General features: G+C 44.3%; 1 protein-coding gene and 1 non-coding gene across 2 annotated transcripts in view; one reads left to right on the top strand and one right to left on the bottom strand.

Moving 5' to 3' along the window:
- DNAJC12 (DnaJ heat shock protein family (Hsp40) member C12) overlaps positions 1-27,048 on the bottom strand; it is a 39,948-nt gene that overhangs the window by 8,029 nt on the left and 4,871 nt on the right. Inside the window, exons 3-4 of the mRNA XM_038744049.1 lie at positions 20,548-20,687; positions 4,737-4,935 (exon numbers count right to left, since the gene is read on the bottom strand). Coding sequence (XP_038599977.1) covers positions 4,737-4,935; positions 20,548-20,687 — 339 coding nt within the window. The remainder of the gene's footprint in view (positions 1-4,736; positions 4,936-20,547; positions 20,688-27,048) is intronic.
- On the top strand, positions 22,686-22,823 carry LOC119926019. Its single transcript, XR_005449938.1, has one exon. It is a non-coding gene; the product is annotated as a small nucleolar RNA SNORA7 (small nucleolar RNA).

Genomic DNA, 27,048 nt, shown 5'->3' with positions numbered 1-27,048 from the left:
GATGGGATAGGATAATAGGATAGGATAATACTATATAATTCAAGTGCAAGGGTGATGCAGAAGGGAAAGGAAGTAGAGGAAATGAGGGCTTAGTCAGAGAAGGTCTCTTGGAGATGTGATTTAACAACGCTTTGATGTTGGGGAGAGTGATGACCTGTTGGATATGAAGAGGGAGGGAGTTCCAGGCCAGAGGCAGGACATGGATGAGGGGTCCGCGGCAAGATAGATGAGATCAAAGGGTACAGCGAGTAGCCTGACATTGGGTAAGCAAAGGGAGCAAGCTGGGTTAAAGTACCTCCTACTCTACTTTCTCACTGCAATAGGCATAGGTGGAGGATTCATTCATTCAGCCATATTTATTGAGCACTTTCTATGTGCAAAGCACTGTACTAAGTGCTTGGGAAGTACAAGTTGGCAACATATAGAGATGGTCCCTAGCCAACAATGGGCTCACAGTCTAGAAGGGGGAGACAGACAACAAAACAAAACATGTGGACAGGGTGTCAGGTCGTCAGAACAAATAGAATTAAAGCTAGATGCACATCATTAACAAAATAAATAGAATAGTAAATATGTACAAGTAAAATAAATAGAGTAATAAATCTGTACAAACATATACACAGGTGCTGTGGGGAGGGGAAGGAGTAGGGCAGGGGGGTGGGGAGGAGGAGAGGAAAAAGGGGGCTCAGTCTGGGAAGGCCTCCTGGAGGGGGTGAGCTAGTTAGCTTGGCGGATGTGTGGAGGGAGGGCATTCCAGGCCAGGGGGAGGATGTGGGCCGGGGGTTGATGGCGGGACAGATCATCCAACTTCCCCGCCGACACCCACTGTCCCCAAGGCCGCAGAAGAGGCAACCACCACCCCCAGCAGAGAGACAGAGAGAGACACGGGGGAATCCAGATGGACCAGGTTGAATGTCCCATACTCATCCCTGACGAAATAGGCGAGGAATCCTGAGAGCATCATCTGATCCCCCCACATCCAGCGGGCCTGGTTAAGGCCCGAGGAGATGCGCAGGTAGAGGTAGGGCAGGAGACCGGCCGAGGAGCAGAGCGTCAGCTTGGCCAAGCGTCCCTCGGACAGCTCCTAGTGTGTGCGGGCCCTAGATATTTGCCTTCTCAAGATAGTGCACAGCCATGCTGTTGAAGCTAGCTACGGCCACAACAGCAGGGAGCTCTTCATTTACTGCCATTTTCCCCAACCTGCCTGCCAAGGCTTCTGGTCCTATAAAAGAGAATTCTGCATTTGTCAGGTGCCACTGCCTCCACCCAACTTCACAACCCTCTGGTGGTGCACTTGCCGTCGGCCTCTTGCTCACACCCTCTCTCTCTTTTCTAGAACTACCTTCAGCTTCCAATCTGGCCGACCACCACTCTCTCCAATCTCAAAGTCCTACTAAAATCACATCTCCTCCAGGAAGCCTTCCCTGAGTCATCTCACAACTCTCCATCCTCTTTTCCCTCCCTTCTGTGTCACCTATGCACTTGAGTCCTTATCCCCTAAGCACTTGGATAGTTTCCCCAGCGCTTAGTACAGTGCTTTGCACATAGTAAGCGCTTAATAAATGCCATCGTATTATTTCCCCACAACATTTATATACTTATCTTTATAATTGGTTGCTTTCCCTACTGTAATTTGAGTGTCTGTCTCCCCTGCTAGATTATAAGCAAATTGAGGACAGGGACACTGTGTCTGTTAACACTATCTTTTCCCAAGTGCTTAACATGGCCCTTCGTACAGAGTAAGTGCTCATTAAATACAACTGACTGATTGATTGATTGATTGAATGAATGATTTCCTTTGCTGTTTCTTCTAAGGAGACTGCAGTGGAGACTAGAGGAGAGAACAACACAAACTGGATTTGCCTCTGCCCAATTTGGACCAGTACAGTGTCGGCTGGGGGTCCCAGTACAGTAATCCTTCGACACTGTGGACCACCCCCTTCTCAACACGCTATCCAACCTTGGCTTCACAGACTCTGTCCTCTCCTGGTTCTCCTCATCTCTCCGGCCGTTCATTCTCAGTCTCTTTTGCGGGTTCCTCCTCCCCCTCCCATCCCCTTACTGTAGGAATTCCTCAAGGGTCAGTTCTTGGTCCCCTTCTGTTCTCTATCTACACTCACTCCCTTAGTGAACTCATTCACTCCCACGGCTTCAACTATCATCTCTACGCTGATGACACCCAAATCTACATCTCTGTCCCTGCTCTCTCTCCCTCCCTCCAGGCTCGTATCTCCTCCTGCCTTCAGGACATCTCCATGTGGATGTCTGCCCACCATTTAAAACTCAGTATGTCCAAGACTGAACTCCTTATCTTCCCTCCCAAACCCTGCCCTCTCCCTGACTTTCCCATCACTGTTGACGGCACTACCATCCTTCCCATCTCACAAGCCCACAACCTTGGTGTCATCCTCGACTCCGCTCTCTCATTCACCCCTCACATCCAATCTGTCACCAAAACCTGCCGGTCTCACCTCCGCAACATTGCCAAGAGCCTCCCTTTCCTCTCCATCCAAACCGCTACCCGGCTGGTTCAATCTCTCATCCTATCCCGACGGGATTACTACATCAGCCTCCTCTCTGATCTCCCATCCTCCTGTCTCTCCCCACTTCAATCTATACTTCATGCCGCTGCCCGGATCGTCTTTGTGCCGTAACGCTCTGGGCATGTTACTCCCCTCCTCAAAAATCTCCAGTGGCTACCAATCAACCTACGCATCAGGCAAAAACTCCTCACTCTCGGCTTCAAGGCTGTCCATCACCTCTCCCCCTTCTACCTCACCACCCTTCTTTCCTTCTCCAGCCCAGCCCGCACCCTCCGCTCCTCTGCCGCTAACCTCCTCACTGTGTCTCATTCTTGCCTGCCCCGCCGTCGACCCATGGCCTGGAATGCCCTCCCTCTGCACATCTGCCAAGCTAGCTCTCTTCCTCCCTTCAAAGCCCTACTGAGAGCTCACCTCCTCCAGGAGGCCTTCCCAGACTGAGCCCCCTCCTTCCTTTCCCCCTCCTCCCCCTCCCCATCCCCCCGCCCTACCTCCTTCACCTCCCCACAGCACCTGTATATATGTATATATGTTTGTACATATTTATTACTCTATTTATTTATTTTACTTGTACATATTTATTCTATTTATTTTATTTTGTTAGTATGTTTTGTTTTGTTGTCTGTCTCCCCCTTCTAGACTGTGAGCCCGCTGTCGGGTAGGGACCGTCTCTATATGTTGCCAACTTGTACTTCCCGAGCGCTTAGTACAGTGCTCTGCACACAGTAAGCACTCAATAAATACGACTGAATAAATGAATGAATGAATGAACCCAACCCTGAGGCTCAATCGTATTTACTGAGTGCTTACTGTGTGCACAGCAGTATACTAAGCACTTGAGAGAGTACAGCAGAACAGAGCTGGAAGAACTGCTCCCTGCTCACAATGAGCTTCTGGTCTAGAGAGGGAGACAGACATTAATATAAATTAATAGATTAAGGATATGTAAAAAAGTGCTGCGGGGCTTGGGGAGGGGTAAATAAAAGGGGCAAATCTAAGTGCAAGGGTGATGTAGAAGGGAGTCAGAAAGGCCTCTTGGAGGAGACATGTTTTTAATAAGGCTTTGAAGGTGGGGAGAGTCATCGTATGTATGGTAGCAGAGGCAACCACGTTTTCTGGGCTGTACCTAAACGGAGCAGCTGCTTGTATCCCTAACAACTCAGTTAGGGGGGCTACTGCAGGGCTGTCTTAAATGCCAACAAATGACCTTTTTTCCTTTGAGACGTGGGAGTTGGGTACTGTTCGGCTGTCCAGACCCTCCAGCCCTCATTCAGTGGAACTTTTCTTTTTAATTTAATGGTATCTGTTAGGAGCTTACTCTGTGCCAGTCACCCTTGAGTAGATATGAGTCAATCAGGTTGGACACAGTCCATGTCTTACATGGGGTTCACAGTCTTCATTCCCATTTTACAGATGAGGTAACTGAGGCCCAGAGAAGTGAAGTGACTCACCCAAGGCCGCACAGCAGACAAGTGGTACAGCTGGGATTAGAAACCGGGCCCTTCTGACTCCCAGGGCCATGACCTAGCTGCTTCTAATCAGGCCACGCTGCTTGTCTGTAGCTTCCCTCTACCAGCCAATCAATCTGAAACTAGGAGAAGTTTATGCCTCTGAAGACTGAAAACCCTTAATACGGACTTCCCAAGCGCTTAGTACAGTGCTCTGCACACAGTAAGCGCTCAATAAATACGATTGATTGATGTTACCTATGTCCCTCTCTTCCTTCTCCCTATCTTCCCATCCTCCCCGCCCTCCCTTAAGAGGCAATTCAGGAGTTTGTGGTCCTCTGGAAAACAGATATCATCAACATCAATAAGATTCACTGAGCGCTTCCTATGTGCGGAGCACTGTACTAAGCGCTTTGGAAAGTACAATACAACAGAGTTGGCAGACACATACCTGGCCCACAACGAACTTACAGCTTAAAGGGGGAGAGAGGCACTAATATAAATAAATAATCTGTAATGATTCCCCTGCTACAAAACACCTCAAAATCCTCCACAGGAAAAGGTAAATATTGTGAGTAGGAAATTGCTTTTTGGTTTCCCTGGAGACACTAGCTTCAGAGTGGTCCCTGAAAATTTAATAAACAAATAAAGAACAGAAAGAGATTGCTATGATGATTGGGTGAGTCAGGCCCCTTCCACATCAGCTCTTGGGCCATTTGGAATCTGAGGAATTAACGACTCGACTTACTTGGGGAATCTGTGTTGTAGGAGGCCAGAGGCTTCTCTAAAGATTCGGATTCCCTCTGCTCCACTCTCTCGGTGTCAAGTCCCTCCTTCTTGTTTGCTCTCGACTGGGCCCAATCCTCATTCACCAGGTTGTCTGTATTTGCCGAGTCAGATGCTTCCAGCATCATCTCTTTCTTGCTTCTGATGGCCCAATGCATTGACTAAAAGTATAAAAGCAATAATACATTTCAGCAACAAGAGTATTACTATATACGCTCCATGCTGTTGCACTTTATATTTAACAAGCAATGAAAACAATGCAATTGTCTGGTCCTAAAGCAGCCAAAACCACAGTAGAATACCAAACATTAAATATTTACCAGAACAGTACCTACAAATGCAGAACAACAAAGATATCTCTCCACATCATGGTTTCTGGGGCAGAAAGCATAACAGTGGGATTCAGGGGAGAGGAAGAGAGGAGGAAATAAGAAGGATGAACCATAGACCCTGACATAATCCAAAGCAATGGCTATGAAAAACCAGGGTACACTGTGTTGGGGGGTGAGGGTGGTATATTTCCTCCTACTGAAGAAAACAATGGGAAGCAGCAGGGCCTAATGGAGAGAGCACGGGTGTGGGAATCAGAAGACCTGGGTTCTAATCCTGACTCGGCCACTTGTCTGCAGTGTAACCTTGGGCAAGTCACTTCATTTTTCTGTGCCTCAGTTCCCTCGCCTGTAAAGTAGGGATTAAGACTGTGAGTTTCATGTGGGACATGGACTGTGCCCAACCTGATTAGCTTGTATCTACTCCAGCTCTCAGTACACTGCTGGGTACACAAATACCATATTTTTAAAAAAAACACAGGATCCTTTCAAGAAAAGTGTTATCACCAAGCTCTAGTAAATGGTGTCAAACTTGCTCAATCCTGGCTGAGGAATCTCTTCCACTTTGCCAAGATAGTCCTCCGAAGTTTCATAGATGAAACATCAAAATTTCTGGTGGTGACAGTCATACTAATAGTTCCTCAATTATTTGAGAGTTTCAGGCAAAAGTGGGAGATGAAGGGAGGAAATTTGGTCTGAATTATCCAGATAACCGCAGCTACGTAAACATAGTCTTTGAATGATTTCTTGGCTGCATGGAGAAATGGAACAAGAGCATTATCCTTTAAAGACCTTCTTGCTCACATTCCCCCAGCTCCCATCTGGAACTCCCTCACTGACCCCTCTTCATATAAATAAATAAAAATAAATGATGGTATTTGTTAAGCGCTTACAATGTGCAAAGCACTGTTCTAAGCGCTGGGGGGATACAGTCTTAATCCCCATTTTGATAGACCACCACTCTCCCCATCTTCAAAGTCCTACTAAAATCACATCTCCTCCAGGAAGGCATCTCTGACAAATCTCTCATCTCTCCACCACATTTTCCCTCTCTTTTGCATCACCTATGCATTTGAGTACTCAACCACACCCCTTAGCACTTATATACGTATTCGTTCATTCAATGGTATGTATTGAGTGCTTCCTGTGTGCAAAGCACTGTACTAAGCGCTTGACATAGCCTAATATTCAGCTACCCCTCCAATATGTAATTTATTTTAAAGTCTGTTACAATAGGATAGATTGTATCCTTGATGACAGGAATAATTTCCACTAACTCCACTGTATTCTTCCAGCTCTTATTAGAGTGCCCTGCACACAATTTGTGTTCAATAAATAGCATGATTGATTGACTGACCATAAGTCTCCCCATCAGCTACTAATGAAGTCAAAAATAGTTGAGGAAGTTTTCACTGACTTCTATGTAACCAAATTTATGACTTGTAATTGGTCAGGTTTTTTTCTATGCCACTCTTTACTTAAAATTGTTTTTGAAAACCTCTGACAATAGTCAAAAAAAGAGGCCATTCATGTTTCCATTAGCATCAGAAGAGACCTGGACGAATGTTTGACGATTGAAGCAATGTTTACTCAAATTTTGTCACACTGAAAGACAATTCAGTTGTTCAGTCACACTTCAGGAGAAGACATAGCAGGAAAATATAAAGAAAAGACTGTGTATCACTTTTGAAATATGAAATATGGCATTCGTATAAATGTCTGCCCTCCTCCCCTAGACTGTAAGTTCATCGTGGACAGGGAATGTGTCTGCTAATTCTGTTGTATTGTGCTATCCTAAGTGCTTTGTACAGTGCTCTGCACATAGTAAGCGCTCAATAAATTTGATTGATTGATTAATTGATGAAAAAATTGGGGAATCCCTTATCTAGCATATATACCATGATTATCTTGAATGGTTGAGATGCCTCATACCTTCTTTTGGCCAGAATCATTTGGGACACACAACTGAATTAGAGTTTATAAGGCCGGGGGAGGTCTAGGTGTCTCAGAACAACTAGAATGCAAAACAACAATCACTAGGGCAGAAAGTTCAAAAGACTATTGGGTCAATTATTAAATCTAGCTTCAACTGTTACTAAATAGTGAGAAGAAACAAAGAACTGACTATGAATGTGTTTCTGCTAGATGAGGACATAATTAACCCTGATCTCTGTGTTACCCATATAACTGTTTATTATTCTCAAGTAACCTTGACCAAATGTCAGATTCAGGTTGACTGTTCGGAATTTACTTCTATGGAGAGGAATACGCTGTTTGTGAATGTTACTTTCCTATTAGAATAAAGTGATTTTGATGTGGGGGGGACTGGGAAGAAGGAACTCTGAAATCAGGATTTTATTTTGGATTTTGCCACTAACTTGCTCTGTTACCTTAGGCAAGCCATGTAACCTCATTGTGGAACAATTTCCAAGGTAAAACTGTCATTGGGCAGACAGGACCCCAGGCAGTAGGGAAGGGGAAATCAATTCTACGCCACTTCTACCCTGACTTGCAACCATTCCAGGCTCACCAAAGTGGCTGGAAGTAGCTTCAATTGTAAAACTGTGAATGATGCCGAGGCGGGGAGAGTAAATAAGCTCCCTTTCCTCCAGCTCTATCAACACCTAGGGAAGGTAAGGGAGGGAATATAAGCCAACCTATGCCCCAGAAATACAAATCGCCTCCTGTCAGTTTTCCCATCTGTAAAATGAGCTAATGCTATCGGCCTCATTCACTCATTCATTCAATCGTATTTATTGAGTGCTTACTGTGCGCAGAGCACTGTACTAAGCACTTTGTGCACAGATCGAATTGGCTCAAAAAACAGTATATTAATAAAAACTTGCAAGAATACACTGGTTACTGTATATAATGAACTTCATTCTCCTCAAGGAAAAGTGAGCTACAAAAAAAGAGGACTTTTAAACTTATATTTGCTTAGGAGAAGTGGCAGTGAAAATCTTCGTCAATCCACTTCATTTCATTCATTCATTCAATCATATTTATTGAGCACTTACTGTGTGCAGAGCACTGTACTAAGCGCTTGGGAAGTACAAGTTGGCAACATATAGAGACGGTCCCTACCCAACAGCAGGCTCACAGTCTAGAAGAGGGAGACAGACATTTGACTGCATAGAGCCCCTGACTGTTGACTGGGGGAAAAATACGACCTGCTCCGTCTCATGAAAGATAATCAATGAATCACTGGTATTTGAACACTTGAACATTTGAACAGTATTTGAACACTTACTGTGTGCAGAGCACTGTCCTAAGTACTTTAGGGGAGAACAGACTAGAGCGGGGAGACAGACATTAAAATAAATAACAGCAGGTTAAGTGTTGTGGAGCTGGGGTGGGGTGAATATCGAAGTACTTGAGGGGTACAGATCCAAGTGCAGAGGTAATGCGAAAAAAAGAGAGAATAGGGGAAGTGAAGGTTTAGTCAGGGAAGGCCTTTTGGAGGGCTTTGACGATGGGGAAAGTGGAGGTTTTTCAGATATGAAGCAGCATGGCCTAATGGAAAGAGCACAGGCCTAGGAGCCAGAAGGTCATGGGTTCTACTCCCGGCTCTGCCACTTGCCTGCTGCGTGACCTTGGGCAAATCACTTAAATTCTCTGTGCCTCAGTTCCCTCATCTCTAAAGTGGGGATTAAGAGTGTGAGCCCTATGTGAGACAGGGACTGTGTCCAACTCTATTATATTGTATTTACCACAGCGCTTTGAATGGTGGCTGGCACATAGTAAGCACTTAACAAATACCATAATTATTATTATATGAAGGGGGAGGACGTTACAGGCTAGAGGGACTGTGAGCCCACTGTTGGGTAGGGACCGTCTCTATATATTGCCAAATTGTACTTCCAAAGCGCTTAGTACAGTGCTCTGCACACAGTAAGCGCTCAATAAATACGATTGAGGGAGGATTTGGGCAAGGGGTCAGCGGCAAGACAGACAAAATAGGGGGACAGTGAGTTGGCTGACTTTGGGGGATCAAAGTATGCAGGTTGGACTGCAGTAGGAGATCAGTGAGGTAAGGGCAGGTGGGAGAGAATGGACTGATGCATAATGAAGAAGGCCCATGGATGTACCTCCAACACCTCTCCCCCAGTGCAAAGCATCAAGACGCAGTAACCTTGAGCAACATGCTGCCTGCCCCTGAAAAGCTTGACTGCCATTTCCTGGGGCCATTGGCCCACTTGGGTCCTGATGGACAATTTACCCCCAATGCTTTCCTTTGGAGACAAGACGGAGGGTGTAAGAGGCTCATGAACCTTATGGTAAATTAGAGGGGCTTCTGGGGGCATCCTGAGAAGTTTAGCTAAATCCAGGCCAGGCCAGGCTGGGCAGTATCCCTGCAAAGCCTCTGAGGCACTCTGAGTTGACACAGGGTTTGGGAATCCTGTCTGGTCAGTGAAAGCCCGCAACACTGTACCTCCACGTTCCAGGTCACGACTAGCACCCAGAGCCCACCTGCCCTCGTAGATATCCACTGAAACAAACATACACCCGGTGGATTCCCCCCCCGCCCCTTTTAGACTGTGAGCCCACTGTTGGGTAGGGACTGTCTCTATGTGTTGCCAATTTGTACTTCCCAAGCGCTTAGTACAGTGCTCTGCACATAGTAAGCGCTCAATAAATACGATTGATTGATTGATTGATTGATTGGTACCTTTGAAGAACATCCTGCTTCACAGAATGAAGGGGGAGTTTAGCTGCAGCCCCTGAAGTCCCAGTGGGGAAAAATCAGGGAAAACCCTGAGTATTATTATTATTAATAATAATAAGGCATTTGTTAAGTGCTTACTATGCGTAAAGCACTGCTGTAGGCACTGGAGTAGATACAAACTAATGTCCCGTTCTGTCCCACATGGAGCTCCCAGTCTTAATGCCCATTTTACCGACGAGTCACTGAGATCCAGAGAAGTAACTCGCCCAAGGTCAACACATAGACACGTGGTGGAGCTGGGATTAGAACCCAGGTCGGAGCCGGGAATAGAACCCAGGTCCTTCTGACATCTAGGCCCGTGCTCTATCCACTAGGCCATGCTGCTTCCCATTCATGACAGACCTGTGCTCAGTGCTCACCCCAATGAAAGGGTGCTCTTCTCACTGAGGCAGGAGTGGAAGTAAGGTGGAATGACCCAGACTGGGCCATGAGCATAAGAATAGAGAAGAAGCACAGTTTAGTGGCAAGAGCCTGGGCTTGATAGTCAAAGGACGTGGGTCCTAATCCCGGATCCGCCACATGTCTGCTGTGTGACCTTGGGCAAGCCACTTAACTTCTCTGTGCCTCAGTTACCTCATCTGTAAAACAGGGATTAAGGCTGTGAGCCCCACTTGGGACAACCTGCTTGCCTTGTATCTACCCCAGCACTTAGAATAGTGCTTGGCACACAGTAAGCGCTTAACAAATACCAGCAGTTAGTACAGTGCTCTGCATACAGTAAGCGCTCAATAAATACGATTGAATGAATGAATAACTGCCCAGTGTGTATGTTCCATTTTGAATGATTTCACTGTGTCTGTTACTGGCTTTGTCCACACCAAGTCACCTGGACCAGGGACTCTCTGGCAACACAGGGGCTGGTCTTCCTCTCCCTGGCGTATACCCTAAGGACTAGGCTTGGTCCCAACACTGCATAGCACCCCAAAACTGCAGTGGGTCAAGCAGACATCTGTCTGCTTCTGCTTGGCTAGCCAGCTCCGGGGTCGGGCGGGGGAAGAGGGAGAAACAGAAACGTTTGTGGCCATGCTGCTGACATCCTTTTGCCGTCAGGAGGAGTCCTTTAAATCCTTCGGCCTTGCCCCTCATGTTCCAATATAAATCGATTATTACTTTCACCCTGGCATAGAGGTCAGAAATAAAATAATAATAGTAATAACTGCAGTATTTGTTAAGCAAGGTGCTGTACTAAGCGCTAGGGTGGATGCAAGCAAATCTGGTTGGACACAGTCCCTGTCCCATGGGGGGCTCCCAGTCTTAATCCCCATTTTACAGATGAGATAACTGAGGTCCAAAGAAGTGAAGTGACTTGCCCGAGGTCACACGGCAGACAAGTGGTGGAAGTCAGGATTAGAACCCAGGTCCTTCTGATTCCCAGGCCCATGTTCTCTCCACTAGGCCATGCTGCTTCTCAACTATATATATCTTTCCCAGCGCTTGGAACAGTGCTTTGCACATAGTAAGTGCTTAATAAATGCCATTATTATTATTATTATTATTTCTCAGACTTGATTTGACAGGACATAGCTAATCATTATTCTTCTGCTACTAGAAATTCTGATCAAAGAAGACAAGCAGAGAAAGCATTCAAGCTGCCTTTAGCCCATGGGGCAACACCTCTGATGCCTTGTGATATCATTAAAGGGCAAACTCTTCAAAATGGAACAGTTCAATCAGACATAGCTTTATCAATATAAATCATCTTTTCAGAGAGCCTGTGTTTCTGCAGAGCATCACTGACCTCCACAAAACTGAGAGATGTTAGAATGACTCACCCCTATTCCGTGAGCATCAGTAAAAACCCCAAAATGAAGTTGTGCTTACAAACTAAAAGGAAGAGGAAAAATCAGTCCAGCAAAACAATGAAATGTTCAGAGAGGGAAAAGGGTACCATCTCTTTATTTGAATTAAACAAAATATAATGGGTACCCAGGAGCCTAAAGAACAATGTGGTGTCCACATCAAGATCTTCTGGGCATATTTTAGCATGTTTTTAACTTTTTCTCTCTATAAGTGAAATCACTCTTAAATCTTTTGCTAGCAAATGATCCAAGATGTGGGAGATGGTGACCTTTTAAACGTATTTTTCTGACAATTTTCGCCAAGGTGTAATGGCAAATTTACACTCCTAATATATTCACTAAGCAACTCAAATGTTATCTGACTACCTTTACAAATTGCAAGTTTAAGAGTGTCAGGAAGAAACCCAATTAAAAAAACAGCCAGAGAAGGAACAATAGTCCCAAGACAAATGCTAACATTTGAATTTCATTAATAATAATGATGATGGTATTTGTTAAGGGCTTACTATGTGCCACGTACTGTTCTAAGCACCGGGGTAGATACAAGGTAATCAGGTTGTCCCACGTGGGGCTCACAGTCTTAAGCCCCATTTCACAGATGTGGTAACTGAGGCACAGAGAAGTGAAGTGACTTGCCCAAAGTCACACAGCTGCTAAGTGGTAGAGCAGGGGTTAGAACTGACGACCTGACTCCCAAGCCTGTTCTCTTTCCAATAAGCCACGCTGTTTCTCATAACTTAATGAATTCATTTATTCATTCATTACTTAATGAATCAATCTGCTTCTCTTTCTTTAAGGCTTGGGCAGTTTCACTGGTTTTCTGAATAAAGCTACGGAGCTTCCTCGATCGCATGATGCTGCACAAACAGATTTAGATTGAAGCTGTTTAGTCAACATTTACATGATAAAGTCTACTCTTGTTGACGTTCCTCCTTCTCACAGAGCTGCACTGCCAAATTAATAAACAGAACTACACAGAGATGGCATGAATAGTTTTCGAGGAGGCAATGATTGAGATTTGATAATCAGGGAGTCTTTCTAGAAAGTATCCATGCATACATTTTTATAATAATAATGGTGGTATTTGTTAAGCGCTTACTATGTGCCAAGCACTGTTCTAAGCACTGGAGTACATACAAGGTCATCAGGTTGTCCCACATGGGGCTCACAGTCCTAATCCCCATTTTACAGATGCGGGACCTGAGGCCTTGAGAAGTTAAGTGACTTGCCCAAGGTCACACAGCAGACAAGTGGTGGTCAGGATTAGAACCCACGACCTCTGATTCCCAAGCCTGTGCTCTTTCCGCTGAGCCACCCTGCTTTATATGTTCTCTGAAATTAAGACTAATGTAGTCCTATTCACCTCATTATCATCATGGTTACACTATACTTAATATCTTTGGACAATATAAAGCATCTAATTCACAGATCATTTTAAGCACTTCTTCCTGAAAACTATTAATGAGTAGTGAGACTTGTTATGTGTGAAACTATAGGTGAGTACAGAAGAACTTAAAAACAAACTCCGGTTATTTATGGCAACAATATCTTTCAAAACCACCAAAAATCTTAGATACTAGTACGGATAATTTCATATTGCAAAAAGGCAAGTCATACTGATAATTTTCTCATCAGAAGAGCAACACTTCCTGATTTCCTTGACTGGAAGGGGATGAATACACTGTAAAACGGCAGAACATACAAGAGCTAAAGAGTTATTAAACAGAAGTAACACGGGACAGAATTGAAATGCCATTAATGAGAAGAAATAACCAGCAAACTAAGAAACAATGTCCAATGCTTCAAAAGACCTTCAAGTGGAACAGATATTGCGGCTGTTGAGTAGAACAAAGATCAATGCTTATTTATTACGAATTACAAATTTATTGCACATCAAGGGCGGAATGCTTGCTGGAGCTACATCTTTGCTGACATCCTTGTGAATTAGCATGTAGCTAGTGGATAGAGGATTTAATCATAAATCTAATTACAAAAAACCTGATCTGGTTTATGTTTTCCCACTCCTCAAGAACATCCCCGGCCCACGTCATCCCCCGGGCCTGGAATACCCTCCCTCTGCCCATCCGCCAAGCTAGCTCTCTTCCTCCCTTCAAGGCCCTACTGAGAGCTCACCTCCTCCAGGAGGCCTTCCCAAACTGAGCCCCTTCCTTCCTCTCCCCCTCGTCCCCCTCTCCATCTCCCCCATCTTTCCTCCTTCCCTGCCCCACAGCACCTTTATATATGTATATATGTTTGTACATATTTATTACTCTATTTATTTATTTATTTATCTTACTTGTACATATCTATTCTATTTATTTTATTTTGTTAGTATGTTTGGTTTTGTTCTCTGTCTCCCCCTTCTAGACTGCGAGCCCGCTGTTGGATAGGGACTGTCTCTATGTGTTGCCGACTTGTACTTCCCAAGCGCTTAGTACAGTGCTCTGCAAACAGTAAGCGCTCAATAAATACGATTGATTGATTGATTGATCCACTGTTTGTCCATCCACCTCTGCATCTAAGAGAAACTCCTTCCACTGGCTTTTAAGCAGTCGATCACCTTGCCACCTCCTACTTTACCTCCATGATTTCCTGCCTCAGCCCACCCCTCATACTTTGTTCTCTGAATGCCAACTTACTCACTGCACCTCAATCTTGTCTCTCTCACCGCCAACCTGTAGCCCATGTCCTCATGTCTCATGTCTCCCCTATATTTAAAAAAATCCTCCATTGAATTCACGGCTCCTTACAGTTATCACCCCATCTTCCTACTACCATTTCTCTCCCAACTCCTTGAGTGTGTTGCCTGCACCTGCTGCCTCCTTTTCTTCTCCTCGTGTTCTCTCCTTGTCCCCCTCCAATCTGGCTTCCTCCCTAAAACCATTCTCTAAAAGGTCAACGATGATCTCCTTCTTGCCAAATCTAATGGCCTCTACTCCACCTAATCCTACTTTATCTCTCAACTGCCTTAGACACTGTCGACCACCCCGCACCCTCCGCTCCTCTGCCGCTAATCTCCTCACCGTGCCTTGTTCTCACCTGTTCCACCATCGACCCCCGGCCCACGTCATCCCCCTGGCCTGGAATACCCTCCCTCTGCCCATCCGCCAAGCTACCTCTCTTCTTCCCTTCAAGGCCCTACTGAGAGCTCACCTCCTCCAGGAGGCCTTCCCAGACTGACCCCCTTCCTTCCTCTCCCTCGTCCCCCTCTCCATCCCCCCATCTTACCTCCTTCCCTTCCCCACAGCACCTGTATATATGTACATATGTTTGTACATATTTATTACTCTATTTATTTATTTATTTATTTATTTTACTTGTACATATCTATGCTATTCATTTTATTTTGTTAGTATGTTTGGTTTTGTTCTCTGTCTCCCCCTTTTAGACTGTGAGCCCACTGTTGGGTAGGGACTGTCTCTATATGTTGCCAACTTGTACTTCCCAAGCGCTTAGTACAGTGCTCTGCACACAGTAAGCGCTCAATAAATACGATTGATTGATTGACTGACCACCCCCTTCTCCTGGAAACATTATTTTACCTTGGTTTCACTGACACTGACCTCTCTTGGTTCTTCTCCTCTCTCTCTGACTGCTCATTCTCAGTCTCTTTCATGGGCTCCTCCTCTGCCTCCCACTCCCTAACTGTAGGAGTCCCTCAAGGTTCAGTTCTGGGGCCCCTTCTATTCTTCATCTACACACACTCCATTGGAGAACTCATTCATTCCCATGGCTTCAACTACCACCTCTATGTGGATGATTCCCAAATCCACATCTCCAGCCCTGCTCTCTCTCCATCGCAGAAGTCTCGCATTTCCTCCTTCCTTCAGGACATCTCTACTTGGATGTCCCATCAACACCTCAAACTTAACATGTCCAAAACAGAGCTCCTTATCTTCCCACCCAAACCCTGTCCTCCCCATGACTTTCCTGTCACTCTAGACAGCACCACCAACCTTCCTGTCTCACAAGCCCATAACCTGGGTGTTAGCCTCAACTCATCTCTCTCATTTAACCTACAAATTCAATTGGTCATTAAATCCTGCCGATTAAACCTTAGCAACATTGCTAAAAATCCACCCTTTCCTCTCCATCCAAACTCTACCAAGTTAATCCAAGCATTTATTCTTTCCCACTTAGATTACTGGATCAGCCTCCTCGCTGACCTCCCTGCCTCTCTCTCCCTATTCCAGTCCGCACTTCACTCTGGATCATTTTTCTACGGAAGCATTCACTCCATGATTCCCCACTCCTCAAGAACCTCCAGTGGTTGCCCATCCACCTCCACATCAATCAGAAACTCCTGGCCATCAGCTTTAAAGCACTCAATCACCTTGCCTCCTCCCACCTTACCTCCCAAATTCCCTTCTACAATCCAGCCCACATACTTCATTCCTCTAATGCCAACTGTACCTCAATTTCATCTATCAGGCCACTGACCTCTTGTCCACATTCTGCTGCTCGACTGGAATGCCCTCCCGCTTCCTATCCAACAGACGATCACTCTCCCCACCTTCAAAGCCTTACTGAAGTTACATCTCCTCCAAGAGGCCTTCCCCAACTAGGGCCTCATTTTCTCTTCTTCCACTCTCTTCAGTGGCACCCCTGCACTTGGATTTACACCTCTTATACACCCCTCCCTCAGCCCCACAGCACTTATGTACATATCCATAATTTATTTATATTAATCTCTGTTTCACCCTCTAGACTGTAAGCTTGTTGTGGGCAGGGAATGTGTCTACCAACTCTGTTATACTGTACCCTCCCAGTGCTTAGTTCAGAGCTCTCCACATCGTAACTGCTCAATAAATGTGATGGATTGATTAATTGATCAAGTTATAGTATAAAATAAAGTTTGAGGGTTAGAAAGTGAGAGAAAAAAATCTGAAAGGATGCCAAATTAGTTCAGGAGAACATGATGAGGAGGACGATTTTCAAACTATCAGCAGTTACCAAAGTAAAAAACGGTAAGGCGGTATCAGGGGGAAAAAAACATGTACATCTAAGAGACCAGTTTGAAACAATTATGAGGCACATATTTAATTGTAGCTGAAAAAGTAGCTGAGAAGCAGCATGGTCTACTGGATACAGTACCAGCCTGGGAATCAGAAGGACCTGCATTCTAATCCCAGCTCCACCACTTGTCTGCTGTGTACCTTGGGCAAGTCACTTCACTTCTCTGGGCCTCAGTTACCTCATCTGTAAAATGGGGATTAAGATCATGAGCCCCAGGTGGGGCATGGACTGTGTCCAACCTGATTAGCTTTTATCAACCCCAGAGCTCAGTACAGTGCCTGGAACATAATAGGGACTTAACAAATACCATAAAAAAGGTAGGACAACACTCCAGTTATCGTCCCATATCCCTCCTACCATTCTTTTCCAAACTCCTTGAACGAGTTGTCTGCACTCGCTGCCTAGAATTCCTCAACAACAACTCTCTCCTCGACCCCCTCCAGTCTGGCTTCCGTCCCCTTCATTCCACGGAAACTGCCCTCTCAAAGGTCACCAATGACCTCCTGCTTGCCAAATCCAACGGCTCATACTCTGTCCTAATCCTCCTTGACCTCTCAGCTGCCTTTGACACTGTGGACCACCCCCTTCTCCTCAACACGCTATCTGACCTTGGCTTCACAGACTCCGTCCTCTCCTGGTTCTCCTCTTATCTCTCCGGTCGTTCTTTCTCAGTCTCTTTTGCAGGCTCCTCCTCCCCCTCCCATCCTCTTACTGTGGGGGTTCCCCAAGGTTCAGTGCTTGGTCCCCTTCTGTTCTCAATCTACACTCACTCCCTTGGTGACCTCATTCGCTCCCACGGCTTCAACTATCATCTCTACGCTGATGACACCCAGATCTACATCTCTGCCCCTGCTCTCTCCCCCTCTCTCCAGGCTCGCATCTCCTCCTGCCTTCAGGACATCTCCATTCGGATGTCTGCCCGCCACCTAAAGCTCAACATGTCGAAGACTGAACTCCTTGTCTTCCCTCCCAAACCTTGTCCTCTCCCTGACTTTCCCATCTCTGTTGACGGCACTACCATCCTTCCCGTCTCACAAGCCCGCAACCTTGGTGTCATCCTCGACTCCGCTCTCTCATTCACCCCTCACATCCAAGCCGTCACCAAAACCTGCCGGTCTCAGCTCCGCAACACTGCCAAGATCCGCCCTTTCCTCTCCATCCAAACTGCTACCCTGCTCATTCAAGCCCTTATCCTATCCCGTCTGGACTACTGCACCAGCCTTCTCTCTGATCTCCTATCCTCATGTCTCTCCCCACTTCAGTCCATACTTCATGCTGCTGCCCAGATTATCTTTGTCCAGAAACGCTCTGGGCATATCACTCCCCTCCTCAAAAACCTCCAATGGCTACCAATCAATCTGCGCATCAGGCAGAAACTCCTCACCCTGGGCTTCAAGGCTTTCCATCACCTCGCCCCCTCCTACCTCACCTCCCTTCTCTCCTTCTGCTGCCCAGCCCGCACCCTCCACTCCTCCGCCGCTAATCTCCTCACCGTAACTCGCTCTCGCCTGTCCCGCCAACGACCCCCGGCCCACGTCATCCCCCGGGCCTGGAATGCCCTCCCTCTGCCCATCCGCCAAGCTAGCTCTCTTCCTCCCTTCAAGGCTCTGCTGAGAGCTCACCTCCTCCAGGAGGCCTTCCCAGACTGAGCCCCTTCCTTCCTCTCCCCCTCGTCCCCCTCTCCATCCCCCCCATCTTACCTCCTTCCCTTCCCCACAGCACCTGTATATATGTATACATGGTTGTACATATTTATTACTCTATTTATTTATTTATTTTATTTGTACATATCTATTCTATTTATTTTATTTTGTTAGTTTGTTTGGTTTTGTTCTCTGTCTCCCCCTTTTAGACTGTGAGCCCACTGTTGGGTAGGGACTGTCTCTATATGTTGCCAATTTGTACTTCCCAAGTGCTTAGTACAGTGCTCTGCACATAGTAAGCGCTCAATAAATACGATTGATTGATTGATTGATTGATTCATTCTAACAAGACCAAGTGCAGGGCCACAGCGGGTCAGACTAATTCTCTCTCCAAATCAGTAATGTCCCCATCAGAGTCATCAAAACGACGCTGTGGAAATTGTGGTGGCGGGCGTCCTAACTGACATCCAAATCTCATTACTATGACTTTGTCCGGAAATAATCCATCAAGGACCCATCATCCATGTATCTATTTCATCCTTCTCAAACCTTAAAATGCCCCATTAGCTTTCCCTTTAGTAACCTATTATGGGACTCTCATTTTGTGAATTTATCCAGGCTCTCTGAACCTGCGGAATTTCCTGTGTAACAAATTTCACATGCTTCCCATTTGCTGAGTGAAGCAGTAGTTTTTGTTTTAAACCTGCCACCTTTAATCCTCAGTGTGGTCTCCTGCATTCCGGTGTTGAGGGATTTGCTTACAAAAACAATTCCACGTTCATCCTGCCCATTTTGTTTATGATTTTGTAGATTTTGTCCCTTCTTAGCCTTTGTCTTTCTGTACTAAACAGTCCTCATCTCATCAGTCTATCCTCATACTGAAGTTGCTCCAAGCCCCTAATGTTTATGTTTGGAATTCACATGAATGTCACTGAAGTTAAGACAAGTAGAAGTGAAGAGCAGGTACATGTCTTGGTTTTCAATGGGTACAATCCAGATGGGTGTCATGACCCACAGCCCCAAAGAAAGTGCTATACATTTTATATACTCCCTATTAATAAAGAATGAAATGGTAATGCTTTTGATAGCTCCACTTGGGGAAAATCATTTTGACAAATTAAAGATGAAGAAAATATTCTGTGTGCTTTCTGCCTCGCTTTAGTATGGGAACACTAATTCCCAAGGCAGCGTGGCTTAGAGAGGCAGCATGGTTTAGTGGAAAGAGCATGGCCTTGGGAGTCAGAAGTTGCGGGTTCTAATCCCGGCTCTGCCACTTATCATCTGTGTGACTTTGGCCAAGTCATTTAACTTCTCTGTGCCTCAGTTACCTCATCTGTAAAATGGAGATTAAGTCTGTGAGCCCCATGTGGGACAACCTGATGACCTTGTATCTACCTCAGCGCTTAGAACAGTGCTTGGCACATAGTAAGCACTTACCAAATACCATAATTATTATTATTATCAGCACCTCCCATGGGTCTAAAGGAGAATAGGGACTGAACCAGTGTAGGAACTACTTCCTCTGGCCCTGTCTTAACCAATCAATGCCATTTCCTTTCAGCCACTTTCCTTTCAATTTTAACCCTGTCTTCCAAAATGTTGGCAACCCAATCCAATCGAATATCATCCAGTATAATCTTTAACGGGACTGTCAGAAAGGAGAGTGAACAGAAGAGTCAGCGGGCTGGGGAGGTGAAGGGGAAGGATGAGTCTGAGTGTCTCTTGAGGTGTGTCTGGGTGAATGGGGGAGTGTTAGTGAAAGAAAGGGAAATGAAGGGTACATATGTTTGCATTTAGGTAAGTCTGTGCATTGGCAAGTGTCTCGTGTGTTAGTCTGTGTGGCTGTGCGGATGTGTGCCAAGGATGTGTGTTTTCAGGGAGTGACCATATAGCTAGAAGACTCTCAGGAAATGTGGGTTTTGGGGAAATGTATAGTAAAGGGGTGCATCACTGAATATAGTTCTGAATAAAATATCTTTTTGTGTGTCTGAGGCAAATGTGTAAGGGGGCTTATGCACTGTGCTTTGCTGAATTTTGTGCGTTGGAGGGTATCCTTGTGTGAAACTTTCCTGAAGCGACGATCATATTGTCCACACAGAGTCCCACCCAACAAGAGCATAAGGGGAAAACATTATGTAGCGTTCTAGCATTTCCATTACCTTCCAGCCCTCCCAGCTCTGAAACTGCCCCAAGACTTGGCTCTGTAGCCACCCCAAGCTCCCCGAATGCACCATCAACCCTGGAAAGGGGAGAAACCCACCGTTTTGACCGAGTCACTCAGCACTTCCCACTTCTGGAACGGGATAGGGATTCTGCTCCGTCGCCAGTAGTCATAGCGTCCCCGACTCTCTTCGTTAGTCAGAATCTCTTTTGCCTGTTGTAGTCTCTGAAAGTTCTCCACTGAAAAACATAATAATATAAACATTCTTTTTCTTCTGTCTTTTAATCCTGAATACGGGCTTTTCTGCCTCTGATGATGAAGCACAGAAGACGTCTTTGATTCAGACAGTCTGCTATACCTTGTTAGGCTCTGACCTGCAATCTCCCTGGGACTCACAGAGAACTTTTCAGGATCAACCAATATGCTGAATTAGCCCTATCCCCTTCATTATACTTCCATTCATCAGGACACCAGCACCTTCTTGATCATTATCAATGGTGGGCCTCCCATGTTGGGTAAGCTCCTCCCTGTCACCTATAAGCTCCTTGTCAGCAGGAATTGCAGCTACCAACTCTACAGTGCCTGGCACACAGTAAGCGCTTAACAAATACCATTATTATCATTTTCCCAAGCACTTAGTATAGTGACCTGCGCAGAGTAAGTGCTCAATAAATACCAATCATTGATTGATATCTTGAAGGCAAGAGGAAATGTGAGGCTGAAAAGCAGAATTCTGGGCTAGGGAGGGAGGTTTGAAAGCCATCCAATCAATCAATCAATCAATTATATTAATTGAGCACTTAATTAATTGTATGCTGGCCACTCAAGGGAGCTTACAGTCTAGAGGAGGAGAAAGACATTAAAATAAATTATGGATATGTGCATAAGTGCTGCGAGGCTAAGGGTTGGGTGAATAAAGGGTAGAAATCTAAGTGTATGGGCAACGCAGAAGGGAGAGGGGAGGATATAGTCGAGGAAGGCCTCTTGGAGGAGATGTGATTTTAATAAGACTTCGAAGCTACGGAGAGTGACGGTCTGTCAGATATGAAGAGGGAGGGCATTCCAGGGCAGAGGCAGGACATCAGTAAGAGGTCGGTGGTGAGATAGATGAGACTGAGGTACAATGAGTAGGTTGCCATTAGAAGAGTGAAGTGTGGGGGCAAGATTGAAGTAGGAAATCAGGGAAGTAAGATTGGAGGTGCAAAGTGGTTGAGTGCTTTAAAACCAATTGTAAGGGTTTTCTGTTTCATGCGGAGCTGGATGAGCAACTACTGGAAGCTCCTGGGGAGTGAGGAAATATGAACTGAACATTTTTGTAGAGAAATGATCCGGGCAGATCCGGAAAGATGAAGAGTTTTGTTTTGGACGTGTTAGGTTTGAGGTATCAGCAGGACATCCAAGCAGAGATGTCCTGAAGGCAAGAGAAAATGCAAGACTGCAGGGAGGGAGAGAGCAGGGCTGGAGATGTAGATTTGGGACTCATCCACATAGAGTTGGTAGTTGAAGCCATGGGGTGTAGTTGGAGAATAGAAAGGGACCCAAAACTGAGCCTTAATTGACTCCCACAGTTAGGGGTTGCAAACAGAGGAGGAGCCCGCAAAAAAGACTGAGAATGCATGGCCAGAGAGATAGGAGGAGAACCAGGAGAGGATAGTGTGAGTAAAACCATGATAAGATGTTTCCAGAAGAAGGGGACGGTACTAGTTGGCAGCTGAAAATCTGATCAGATCAACTCCTCAATTAATTGAATGCACCGAAGAGTAGAGGGTTGAGAAGTGGAGCCAGTGAATGAATCTGAGAAAGATGAGTTGGAGAGGTAGGAGAACTAGGGTTAGTATCAAGTTGGTGAAATCAAGATCTGATAGAAAAGGGATAGTCAATGGTGACAAAGACGACTGAAAAGTCAGAGTAGAGCCCGTTGGATTTGGCTAAGAGGAGGTCACTGGTGACTTTGGAAAATGGGAAGCAGCATGGAAAGAGCACAGGCTGGGAGTCACAGGATGCGGGTTCTAATCCCAGCTCCGCCACTTGTCCACTGTGGGGCTTTGGGCAAATCGCTTCACTTCTCTGTGGCTTGGTTACCTCATCTGTAAAGCGGGGATTAAGACGGTGATACCCATGTGGGACATGGACTGTGTCCAAACTGATTAGCTTGTACACCCAGTGCTTAGAACAGTGCTTTGCATATAGTAAGCGCTTAACAAATGCCATCATTATTATTACATACCCCAGCACTCCCCCTCTCAGGGTCGCACCTGGAGATTTTCCAGTACTCTACCAGTCTTGGCTACGGGAGGGAGAGTCAAGCAGAGGCATATCCATTCCATTCCGAGCTTGGGCAGTGGCTAGCGAGTGGAAGGCAATCTGCTACAAAAGTCACCAGCGCTGGAAAGCAGCGGCATGGGAGAGAGTCGAGGTAGGAGACTCAAGTTTACTGCACAGAAGGAAGAGATGGGAAACCACTTCCATATTTCCACTAAGAAAACTCTATGGATATACTACCAGAACGATTATAGCTGGAGGTTGGGAGTTCTGGGAGAGATGTAGCTGTAGTGTCATTATGGGTTGGAGACAACTTAACAGAATAAAACAAGACAAGACCCCAGCACGTAGTATAGCATATGGCACATAGGTAAGACCTTAACAAATGCCATTTAAAAAATACAGTCTTAGAGGAGTGGAGGAGGGAAAAAAACTGACTGCTGTGAGTGAAGGAGAGAGCTGGTGGAAAGGAAGTGAAGGTAGGGCATGTAGAACAACCCATTCAAAGAGTTTGGACAGGTGATATGAATGAGAGCCTTTTTCTCCACCAAAAAAAAATCTTCATTAAATGGTCACTATGGATGCAGTTACCGGTTACTATTTGTGCAGCACTGTGAAGATTTACGTGTTCCTCTGTGAGTCAACCTTTGCATTATGCATTACTGCCGTCATTATTACACAGGTTCTCCAAAATGTTTGGAACAGCTCTGATGTCAACCACTGAATAACACTGATAACTGTAAATCAAATGATTGATAATGTTTCCTGTAGAGCATCCCCAACCTTCATCATTACATTTAAAAAAAAAACAAGTTTTGTTTGATATGTCCTTCAATACGTCAGATAATTAAATGAATCACATAATGCAAACATCCTCCAACCTTAGAAAAATGAAGCTTATTTAATAGCCTGTTTAAGCAAATGATGCAGAAAGCCTGTTGTAAAGACACTACTCAGATGACTCACCCTCCACTCTTTTGATTTGTGAACACAGGGGATTTGCTTTTTTTAATTCCTGTTTAATGAAATAAATTATGAATAACAGGATTGTACTTGTGTCAGAGATTAGACAACATGGGACAAAGAGTTTGATTTGCAAATGCAAAGGTTTTAAAACTGAATCTCAGTGATTGCACCAAATCTCCCAGATTCACAGTCCTGCAGAGAATGAAGTAGTTTGCTCAGTCACATGACTTTCACAATATAAGCTCTCTTTTAGGTGACTGCTACTGGGAGCTACAGACAAGTAGCCAACATTTTAAATTCCGTTTCAACATGGAAGGGCTGACCGGGACTAGACTAGATTATGACTACATCCCCATAATCAAAATTTTTCCATTATATTTTCAACTTCAATCAATTAATAGCATTTACTGAATGTCGCCTGTGTACAGAGCACTGTATTAAGCACTTGGAAGGGTACCAAAGAGTAAATAAGTATGATAGCGGACCTCCGGAACCTTACACTAAAACAAGAGCAATGGACACTAAAATAATTTCAATGTACATTAAAATAATTTGCAGATAGAAGGAAAGAAAAGAGCATATGTATGCAAGTCAGTGCTTAAGCAACAGGATGTGTAAAATATGTTCATAAATCCTGCAGGCAGTTGTAACACCAAGGTGTAATAACAATAATAATAATGGCATTTGTTAAGTGCTTACTATGTGCCAAGCACTGTTCTAAACGCTGGGATAGATACAAGGTAATCAGTTGGCCCACACGGGGCTCACAGTCTTAATCTCCATTTTACAGATGAGGTAACCGAAGCACAGAGAAGTTAAGTGACATGCCCAAAGTCACACAGCGGACAAGTGGTAGAGAAGGGATTAGAACCCACAACCTCTGACTTCCAAGTCTGTGCTCTTTCCACTAAGCCACACTGCTTCTCACATCTAGTGGATAGAGCTCGGGTCTAGGAGACAGAAGGTCACGGGTTCTAATCCCGGCTCCACTACTGGTCTGCTGTGTGACTTTGAGCAAGTCACTTAACTTCTCTGTGCCTCAGTTACCTCATATGTAAAAAATGGGGATTAAGAGTATGAGCCCCATGTCAGGCAGGGACCGTGTCCAACTTGATTAACTTGTACCTATCCTAGCGCTTAGAACAGTGCTCGGTACATAGTAAGCACTTAGCAAGTACCATATTATTATTATTATTCTTGGCTCCAAAGTGCTGAAGTGGCAACTGGGGGGGATAACCTGGAGAGATTAGACCAGCACATTTAAAGCAAACAAGAAAAATACTTAACAGTTAGACCTTCCTACCTAGTAAGGTCTACCTACCTAGTAAGATGTTAAAATAAAAATAACAGGCTTTTTAAAAGAAGAAGTAATGCAAAAGCTCAATTTTTTCCTGCTCTGGTAGTTTTACCTCTTTGAAAATAATGTCAGTGAAGCTTTCTCCATCATCATCATCATCAACTATTCCCATAATACTCTTAGAGTATGAGGCACAAATATCCCTACAAAACACCAGCTTCAAGATATTAATTCTGAAGTGCAGGAATAAAACTACTGACTTTTAAAATCAAACAAAACTATTTCTTTCATCATTTAGAAGAATACAAAGCTTTTCAGTTAAATAAGAAAGAATTTGAGATATGTGGCCAATGATTGTGAATTTGATTTTTAAAGTCATTTCTGAAAAAAACACAACCTGAAGTACAGGATTTAAAAAACTAAATCAGTTTATACCATTTATAAACAAACTCTAAAATACTCAGAAACATTTAAGCTTCCCAAATAGTCACCCTCATTTGATAGTAGATAACTGAATAAATTCGTAAGCACTAGTTTATGCCCAGTGACTGACATCTATCCAAGGCCGCCGGTTTGACCAGGGAAAATATTAATATGCCTGAACCTTTCCACTTTAAGAAATATTTATACTGTTTAGTGTTTCAATAAACAAGAAGATTCATGCATAGAAAAAAACTCCATCACTATGGCAACTAGAAGTGACACTATGATTCATGTTATGCTACAACTAGGAAATGTTTTCTATTACCCCTTTGTGCTTCTTTGAAAAAAATGCTATTCGAAGAAAGCTAGCTTTAAATAAATATGCCTAAAAATGGTATTTAACTTGTGTCTCTCTTTTTACTGAAGAATTTCAATGTTCTTTATAATGATAAACAAATTAATTCCTACCCCAAAGAGATTATTTTTAGGCCTCCCCTAAGTATTGCTTATATTTTACTGATGAGGAAGAAATCATGCACTCAGGAACTTTGGGTGCATACTTAAGATTCAATTAATGAGTACTCAGGGCACTTTCTGGAAGAAGTCAAGACCTTTGTTAATGCAGCCAGTAATTAATAAATGTTAACTGTCACAGCAAAGGAGAAACACCTAAGCTAAGAAAAGAGGCGTAGAAGAATTTTAAAAGCCAGCTTTCCCCTGATAGTTTCCCCTACCTCTAGCCTCCAAAACTAATATTACTGAAGCCCTTCCCCTACTGATCACAGCCAGGCTTGGCCTAGAGGTTGTCAGTTACAGGACTACTTTTGTAGAAAAAAAAAACAAAACACGCTGATAAGTAGATCCCCTTTGTAAATAAACAAGAGTCAACCAGCCAGTTGAACCAACATTGAAATCATGATAGTAATCTTAAAATAACTCTCGGAACTCCACAGAAATGTTGAATCCTAACTGAAATAGGAAGAGCTTTTCATCCCAATCAAGATGAAATAGGCCAAAAAGCAAAATCTCTAAGTTTTACTTTGATAACGAGAAAATATTCGATGATAAAATCAAACATTTGGCTCGGTGACGATACAATCAAACATCTTCAAGACCAAGTATTCAAGTAAGAAATCCCAGGTCTACGACCTCTGTTATATTATACTCTCCCAAGCACTTAGTACAGTGTTCTGCATTCAGTAAACTCTCAAAAAAATAACAGTGCTTTGCACATAGTAAGCGCTTAATAAATGCCATTATTAAATTAAATTAAATTTAAAAAATACCATTGATTAATTGATATGTTGAAAGCACTGCAGTTAGATAATTTTGCTCCAATAGCATTTACTGAGCATTTACTGTGTCCAGGGCACAGTACTAAGTGCTGAGAAAGAAAATATAAGAGGGAAACAAGGTCCTGGCCCCTACTGGGGCTCACAATCCAAAAAAAAGGTGGGTAAAGATTTGGTAATAGACATAATAGGAAAGAATGATATAAATACAAAATAACCTAGAAGACCAAAGTTCAGGGTTCAAAAAGTCTGGACCTTTAGCAGCCTCCAGGTGCAGCCATACCATAAAATGAAGGACCAAGAAATGCAATTTTACTGAATGCTTTTATATCACTGAATGAATTTTCTCAAAGTGGAAGG

Source organism: Tachyglossus aculeatus, chromosome 3, assembly GCF_015852505.1.
Source record: "Tachyglossus aculeatus isolate mTacAcu1 chromosome 3, mTacAcu1.pri, whole genome shotgun sequence".
In the NCBI taxonomy this organism is placed as follows: domain Eukaryota; kingdom Metazoa; phylum Chordata; class Mammalia; order Monotremata; family Tachyglossidae; genus Tachyglossus; species Tachyglossus aculeatus.
The sequence above is the reverse complement of the archived record's forward strand: the minus strand, read 5'-3'. Positions and strand labels throughout refer to the sequence as shown.